The sequence below is a fragment of the Watersipora subatra genome, chromosome 8, assembly GCF_963576615.1.
Source record: "Watersipora subatra chromosome 8, tzWatSuba1.1, whole genome shotgun sequence".
NCBI lineage: Eukaryota > Metazoa > Bryozoa > Gymnolaemata > Cheilostomatida > Watersiporidae > Watersipora > Watersipora subatra.
The window spans coordinates 45,263,096-45,272,241 of NC_088715.1; the positions used below are offsets into that span (position 1 = coordinate 45,263,096).

General features: G+C 30.6%; 1 protein-coding gene across 1 annotated transcript; it reads left to right on the forward strand.

Annotated features, from left to right (window-relative positions):
- The first annotated feature begins 789 nt into the window (after positions 1 to 789).
- On the forward strand, positions 790 to 8,259 carry LOC137402623 (putative golgin subfamily A member 6-like protein 3). The gene is made up of 8 exons (XM_068089127.1): positions 790 to 799; positions 2,381 to 2,464; positions 5,369 to 5,431; positions 5,790 to 5,852; positions 6,005 to 6,067; positions 6,410 to 6,493; positions 7,835 to 7,876; positions 8,129 to 8,259. Exons 1-8 carry the CDS (start codon positions 790 to 792, stop codon positions 8,257 to 8,259), a joined length of 540 nt encoding a protein of 179 aa, XP_067945228.1.
- Positions 8,260 to 9,146: the final 887 nt, after the last annotated feature.

Sequence of the window (9,146 nt, forward strand, 5' to 3'; positions counted from 1 at the left end):
GAAATAAAAACTTTTTCACTTATTACTGCTCCAGTAAGCACTCTTAGTAGTACAAATAAGATTCTGTGATAGATTTGTGACGATCATTCTTGTTCAAATTAAAGTTTAGGTAAATAAAATTTCATCGAAGCGTAACTGAGGCACCAACATGTAGTGGAAGATTATGAGGAGGCATACTGGCAGGCTGTAAAGAGTTTAAAAGTTATGTTGGATAATAGACAGAGTCATTCTCTCTAACAATGCAGTCTATTCCAAGGAACGAACTTCCTCGGATGATTCATTGCAGGTTCTTTTCTTTGGAGGCATTAGATAATGTGTAACTTCTGACAATACATTATGCAACATACTAATTAAAAAAAGAGACTATGTTAATAATTTGAATTCGAATTTTGATCAGAATAATGTCTGCAAAAAAGAGTTAGATGACTAATTAATATTAATAATTAGAGCTGCACAATGATGGCTTTAATCAAACGATTAACGTGATCAATACAAATACACGATTAACTGAGTTGAGCCAATTAATCTTCCAATAAAATGCAACTAAAGTAATAATGATGATGTGATTCTTTTGTATTGTTTAATATATTGTAAAGAAAATTGCCGGCCTTTACTCAGGCATGATCTACAGAAGATTGCCATAATATTGCATGAATTGGAAGAGAAGTGAGTATGGTTTTCCACTTGTTTTATTCCGAAGCAATTTTCATTAGTTGTGGAGCTGCGACTACTCTGCTCTTTTTGCGAGAAAACTCTCTCTATATACATATATTTTTCCCAAACTGTCTAATGGAACCAGGTAAGAAACCGTAAAAAATAAATATTTAATAGACTCGCTAATACGTTGGCTTAGTTGCGGCCAAACTAACTAAGTATTAGTGATAGGACGCATAATAAATACAACCACAATATGCAAAACATATATAAAAGTAATTATATGCAAGTAAAACAAATAACTAAAACAGACACAACATGCAATATGTAAAAGTAATTATTTGCGAGTATATAAAATATAAGAAATAAATTTGTGGCCCGGCTTCCGCCACAATATAACATTAACATAGCAGGTTTCATTGAAATTACTAAAAATTAAATATTATGACAAGCAACACTTTTTACCAATTAAAGACAACCACAATTATTTTGCATTCAACTATGAACACATGAAGTGAGTCACTAACATAAAAATTATTTATACAATGCAAAAAAGCGAGAGCCGTGTCGGTCTAGTTGTAAGCGGCCATGTTGTTAGTTGTTTGCACATGCTTCTAGGTAATAGCAACAGAAGTGACCAGTATTATTTAATATTTTACAGCCTATCTTTTGTTTATATTTAAAAAAAAGTCAAAGTGAGTTATACATGTATCTTCATTCCTAAAAAAAATCACAATTTCATATTTTAATTTTAGAATGATAGTAATATAAGATTGACACTTTAATCAAACATGAAAGCAGAAAAATGTCCTCTGTACTAGGTAGCGAATTTTCATGTGCGGTTGGAAGAATAACAAGAAAGTGATGTGCAATATATGCCAGAAAGAAATTGCCTACCACCACAGCAACTTATCATTAAGATAACATTTAACTAATTCTCTTCCTACCACTCAGAAGTCATCACCAGATGTCGCATACAATAACTACTACTACTGTAGGTACGAAGAGTGCATCTCTTCTTTCGGATAATGTGAATAGGCTAAATTGTGCTGCCTCAACTCTTGGCTGGCTTAATTATATACTTTCATAGACTATTTTCATACTCATAATATTTATTACATTTTAACTTAAGTACACTGTACATAACATGTAATCCTGTTAACAACAATTGTCTCAAATATAATCAATTAATATACAGCTGTTTTATCTGTTTTCGAATAGGCAGATTTTTGTTAGATAAAGTACATGTATAGATTTTGCTAGACTACATAATATGTGATCCTGTTAATAATAATTGTCTCAAATATAATTAGTTTATATATGCATGTAGGTGTATTATTTGATTTTGAATAGACAGTTTTTTGCGAGATTAATTCTATGTCATCGAAGATTAACTCCTTCAGACAAGTTATTAATAGCGATTAATTTTAATAATCGTTGCGCAGCTCTACTGATAATAAAGATTGAAAACTAATTAAGCAATAATACCAGTGCTAGAAAAATGAAAAACGCGATGTTCAACTTAAGTTTGAAAAATGCGAATCTGAAATAATAATGATAACAAAAGTAAGTTTAAAATCCTATGTTATAAACTTCAAAAGTTATAAAAAGACTATAAGCGTGAACAGAAAATGTATATATATATATATATATATATATATATATATAACTTAACTCATATAAAGCTCTTATTGTAATTCTACCTAATGATTAGCTACATTTTTAGAACTTGGAGCTGCAAGATGGAGAGTTGAAGAGTTAGAGTCAGTTGTTACACATCAGAAAAAAGAAATAAAGAAACAGGCTTCTGGTAAGACTTTGCTCAAGTTATAAAGCACCAAAGAAGACTGTTATTTGTGAAATTATTATTTCTGTTTCTGCAATAGCTGCTTCTTGTTGCTACACAACTTTATAGCAATTCCTAATCGTTTCAGTCTAAAAAGGTTACAGACGGATTGTAAACTGAATATATAAGTCGTATAATAAATGTTCATATTCAGCCCATTATAAGTTCTATCACAATTGATTCCGGCCAAAAAGGGGTCAGCTAAACTTAACAAAATAATAATCTGGTATATTAGGACCAAAACCGGCCCTAACCGAGTTAAACTGAAAACTGCTGCTGTAAAGCGAGATTAAACACAGACATAGTAGAACATAATCAAATGATAGTTTGCCTTAGACTCCATTACACCAGTCAAACTGGTCTCTTACACAGATAGCTTGCAAAGACAGTATACAAGGTAATTTATACAATGAAACACATTTTCTGATTTATCCCGATGCCAAGCTTTTTTTAACATTTCTGTCATTTGGCAATAGTTGCTACTTTAAAACTTCATCAGAAGCCTCGGTGACAGTACCTCTGTGGCACTAACCTGCGCTTGAATTTATAATGAATGAACACTGCAAAATTAACTTGCGCTTTACTTTACAATTTTCTGACAATGCCGATATTCAAACTTTGTGTAAATGAATTTTAAAGGTTGTTAAATACAAAGCACAATGACAGCAAAAAGCAGAGTCATCACAGTTGCATCTAAAGAGCCTTTTATGTAGGTTATTTCAACAAAACAAAAAGTGTTAGGATACAAGTAAGAAAAGTTAAACAAATGGTCAAAAATTGGCCCATGAACAGAATAACTCACAGATCCTCTAATCAAATAATACTGTAATTAAACGAGCTGCAGCAGTTTTACTGATTTTACGTTCACTTAACAAGCAAAGTCTCAAATTCAACTGTCTATTCATAAAAAAACTATATGACTTTGTAGACCTTATGTGACTTATGAGTTGTATATTATTCATTATGAATAGTATACAACTTTCTAGACTTTCCCAACGGCTGCTGCATTGCATTGAATACACCTAAAAAAATCAGAAGCTTCCCTGAATAACGAATTGTGAGTAACTCCTTTACTATTTTTTGCTGCATGCATTGAAATGTTCGGCTCAATCGAAGAGGCAGTAAAACCCATATTAACCTGTGGAACCAAAAATGGTTGACTGAATAATGCACAGTTTTCTAGCAAACATCAAAGTTACAAACAATAAAATGTATTTAAAACCAAGGTTTGGTTGCAAACATCAAGGGTAATACAAAACCTAAATCCCTAAATTAATTTTAGCAAAATGATTACGTAGTACTTCCCATAAAAAGTAATTTTTTTCTTATACAGAAGTTAACCACCAAACATATTATTTTATTCAAACCCAAACTTCATTACCTTACTGTATCTCCATTAATGCTGTTTAAATTGTATATTGTTATACTATATTATGTTATATATACTTATATTTTATTTATATTTAGAGTATCAAAGAAGTTAAAGAGTCTAAAATACTTCAAACTCAAGATGAATCTATACAAGTTGGATAAAAAACAAAAACTGAATAGATATTTTAATGAAAGTAACTTCAAAGTAATTAAACTTGTATGAAATACTGCTACCATATGAAATAATTCAAAATGTGAAACTATGACTTACTTTCTCTGATAAACAAAAATTTCTATCCAGTACTTGTGAAATTTCCCGGCTATACTTTTTTATGAACACACAATCATATCCTATCAAAGCAAAGTATTTTCTTGTTTTTTTTCTTGTTTCTCCAAATTTTTGTTTGCACTTTTAAATCTACATCTACTGATGTAGTTATGTTATTCCTCACTTATATTCACGCATGATATAATATTTGTTATATGACACCCTTAGACTTTAGGTACTCACGATATAATGTTCAGTATTATTACTATTACGTGTTATACGATTTAGTAGTACACATATGTGTATTGTTTTAGTCTGCACTGTGAAGTTTAATGTGTACCATATAATTAGTAGAATAGAATGGTTGTTAATTTTTATTCAGCAGTTTCTATCATCTTAGATTCAACCATAACATCATGGCAAGTTACTCCTCTGAACCATCATTTTATTGCAAGTTTGTGCAGTTAAATACCAATAATACTTTTAATCAACTAAATTAGAACATAACTTACGCATGATCTTTTTGAGCAAAAGCTTCAATCAACAGTTAAAATTTTGTGCTTAGCAAACCTTTAATTCTTATAGTTTGCATGAACCATCGGTTGATCCTGTTAATATCATGTAAAATATTTTTTGAAAAAATCAGAGGGAATGACAACAAACTTGTGGACAGCAGACGAAAAGTACCACAAGATTTGCTGTGTGTGTAGTCGATGCAATGAGTACATGTAACTTATCAACTACAATTTGTTTTTGTGGGTAGTTTTTACTAAAACTTTACTCACTTCGTTTCAGGCATGGGGTAGTTTTAACAGACATCAATCCAACTATAGTCAGCTACCGATGACAACTTTGTACTAATCATATATCATATTAGGCAACAGAAAGCAAGATAAGTCCTTTCCGAGTTTGATAAAAGCTTTTGGACAAAGCAAACCCAGCCAATAAAAGTCTTTGAAAAATTTGACTGCTTCGCTGAATGTAAAGTTTAGAATTTTACCAAAAATGTAAAACGATCAGATGAAATTTATATCGTACACGTTATTAGCATTTAATTTTTGGGTCAACAGCTTTAGCTTTTGTTAAACCAAAAAAGAAACTTACTTGAAATTTTGTAAACTTACCAGGCACAGTATAAACAAATGATAGCATGTCCATATTCATGTCAGTGGGTTTAGGTAATATAGCACCATTCATATTGTACTCTATCAAGTTATTATATCTTCCAGAATTGAGTAGCTCAAAGAAGAGTGTTCAGGAATTGGATATGAAAATGAAGGCACAAGCTGCAGGTAAGATAAGCTATTAATATACTTTAAAAAATAATTAACTCACTAGTTACAGTATATGAAAATAGTAAAATGTTGATATTCATATCAGCAGGTTTAGCTAACACACCGATATTAATATTGTGATCTATCACATTGTTTCACGTTACATAACTGAATAGCTCAAAAAACACTGTTCAGGAATTGGATGTGGAAGTGAGGGCACAAGCTGCAGGTAAGATAAATTATTAGGATACTTTGAAATATAAAAACTCATTATTTGCAGTATAAGCAGATAATAACATGTTCATATTTATATCAACAGGTTCAGCTTACACACTGCTTTTAATATCGTAATGTATCACATTGTTTTACGTTACAGAATTGAATAGCTCAAAAAACACTGTTCAGGAATTGGATATGAAAGTGAAGGCGCAAGCTGCAGGTAAGATAAATTATTAGGATATTTTGAAATATAAAAACTCATTATTTGCAGAATAAGCAGATAATAACCTGTTCACATTGATATCAACAGGTTTAGCTTACACTACTGCCATTAATATCGATGGATGTCTATCACATGGTTTTATATTACAGAATTGATTAGCTCAAAGATGAATGTTCAGGAGTTGGATAAGAAAGTGAAGGCACAAGCTGCAGGTAAGATAAATTCTTAGGATACTTTAAAATATGAAAACTTATTATTTGCAGTATAAGTAAATAATAACACGCTCATTTTTATACCAGTATTTTCTGCTAGTATTGTTCTATAATACCGATATCTCTATTACATACAAATATACTTGCATATTTTCTAGCGTTCATAAATACACATACATATGCATCCAAATACTTGCATATAGACATTGACTTATTTCATGACTTAAAACTCTATTAAATTTTCTAATTCACAAAAACTCAGTAGGTTTAGTCAATCTAAACATTTATCTTTTTTCTGATGCATGCTAAAGATTGAAAAGTATTATTTTTTAAATGTTGTAGAACTAAGCTTCACAAATGAAAAACTGCAACAGTCAGAATCAAAACATACTGTGGAAGAGATGGCAATAGCTCAACAAGCTGCAGGTAAATGCACCTTCTCCTATATTTAAGGGTTATGGAAACTTGAAATAAAATGATTGAGCATTAGCAATATGTGATAGATTCTGTTTAGACAACCACCAACATCTACATAGTTCAGAAACCAAAGAAACATTGTCAGAACTAGTCAATAGCTAATATCTAAATATACAATTAAGGTTTTTTTTACTTAAACAATAGTCTTCTTTTTATCTAAAGTCAGCCGCTTGCTAAATTATAAAGATATACAGTCGTAGTTGCTTTCACTTGGACAATCTTTACTAGTTATCTTACACCAGCTACTTACCAAATGACAAAGCTAAACTATTGATAGTTGCAATTGCTGGTATTTAACAAATTAACAGTTAACGAGTTATAAAATTTTTACTTTTCCTTGTAATCAGATTAGAGGTTTCAAATTCGCTGAAATATTTTCAGTTTCAATCTTGACAAGAGTAAAGTAGAGATCTTAGCAGTCATACAACAAACCCTAACTGATCAGTATTCGGCTGTTTGAACACTCTGGTCATCATTGGCTAATTGCCAAAATATGTGCCCATGATATTACCACGCTCAAATAAAAAAATCCTTTACGACTAAATATCTTTAAGGGAGAAATGATTTTTAGTAGATGCACTTATGTTACTAAATTTTTTTGCCCTGGAGTAGTTTACAGTAATTAGTATTAGAGAGTCAACTTTTGATAAACTTAAAATAAAGCAATCGAGTATAAATCCCTAATAATTTGAGTCTAGTTTATTTAACGGATATTTTCACTGTATCTCGTCATGAACAACTAAACAAAAATCTTGAATCTTAACTCCCTGTATCTGTCTCAAACTTAAAAACGCTGACTTTTATAATTGTCAGTGTTAATTTATTGTTAACTCGAAAACAAGCACTACCATTTCATCTAAAAAAAAACAAGAACCTTCAGTGGATAAAAACATTGTTTACAAATCATGAAATTGGTTTACAGCCATTTTAACATTCACCAGCCATTAATCAATTTTCAATACCCATGAAACTCTAACAAAAAACAGCTCTGAACTTCACATTATAAACTTTTATAAAGATTAGCAAATTTGAGTTTTATAAACTAGACTGTATATTATAGATTTATGCATTTTTCAATTACAGAACTTCAAAAATCAAACCAGAGAGTACAAGAACTTGAATCAGGTATGTTGGTATAGAAGAATATTTCATTAACTTATTAATTTAAATCAAAAAGTTCATCAAGTAATTATGAAGCAAGTCGGTTTAAAACAATTACAAACTTTTTTGAATATATTCAATCAATCATTATTGATAAGAGAACTGAATTGAAGTTTATTTCTTTTACAGAACTTCAGAATTCAAACCAGAGAGTAGAGAAGTTGGAATCAGGTATGACGGCATAAAGAAGTATTTCATCAACTTATTATTTAAATTGTAATTTGGTAAAATAATAATTAACACGATTCGGAAAAACTAAATGGGCTGTCTATAATCAACCAAGCATAATTGATAAGAAACATCAGCTAGCTGGTATATTTGGTACTTATATATAATTGAACTTGATAAAATTGAATACATTTTTGGGTTTTTGTAAATAAATGTATTGTTTTTACTTGTAAATATTGCTTGTACATATTGCAGCTTTTCAAAGAATTGTTGAGATGCAGAGAGAAATGCAGAGAGAGACACAGAGATCATTAGGAGAAATGGATGAGTATAACAGGAGATGTTTCTCTACTGACGACACAGGAGATCAAGAGCATGATCATTAACTAGTGTTGTGAGAAACAAAATGAATACTTATTCTACTTGGTTAAAAAATGAAACCATATCTGATTTAACAGTTTGTTTTAGCACTATCAGTACAAACCTTCTTAATTTAAGATATTTTTTACTACAGTTTAGGTAAGTAGCAATTGCAGTTTCTACCCCCAATGGAGATAAATGTGTACATTGATTCATTATAAAGCTGCTACATGTGCCTCATCTTCCAGTACAAGTTGGACATATATTTTAACAGTTATAACATATACTGTATGGTTGCGGTTTATATATTTAAATAATTCTATAGCAGTTTTTCTTTCTTTTTTCCTGATTCACTTTATATTGCTTTGTAACAAAATAGCAGATTTCGGAGAGTGAATAATTGATTCCCTGTTGATTAAGTTTCTAGTGCCATAAAGCAATTCTATTAATAAACCGCTCAAATAATTACTTTTCAAGCAATTATTCTGAGTTTTGATCCATGAAGTTATAAGACTCAAACAGTTGTTGGTAATAAACATACCATAATCTTTCATCATGTTCTAAATCATTTTCAGTTGCCAAACTTTAGACCAGAGCTAAGCTTAAATTGTGAGTTTGTTGCTAGACGGGTTTTTTATAACCTTTTTTTAACTCTAATAACTAACATTTAATAAGTCCAAAAGCAACATTTAACACTTCAACTGTCTGAGTACTTGTTTTCCCTAAATTCACACGAAATTTAATGGAAATACGCTGTTCCGGTTTATTAGACATGACGATAAATTTTTTTTTAAATGGCCAGAAACACCTGATAGACCTTGACATATTGTTGGCTGATATGAGAACGCGATGTCTTAGCAACATGAAACTTTGTGGCAACACTCCAGAGGTCTTTTTCAGCAAACGCCGCAAT

Bases quoted from the DNA above. Each gene is read 5' to 3' on its own strand.
- LOC137402623 (XM_068089127.1), top strand. The intron at 6,068-6,409 runs GTAAGATAAATT...TAAATGTTGTAG, and splicing joins AGTGAAGGCACAAGCTGCAG to AACTAAGCTTCACAAATGAA. The intron at 6,494-7,834 runs GTAAATGCACCT...TTTCTTTTACAG, and splicing joins AATAGCTCAACAAGCTGCAG to AACTTCAGAATTCAAACCAG.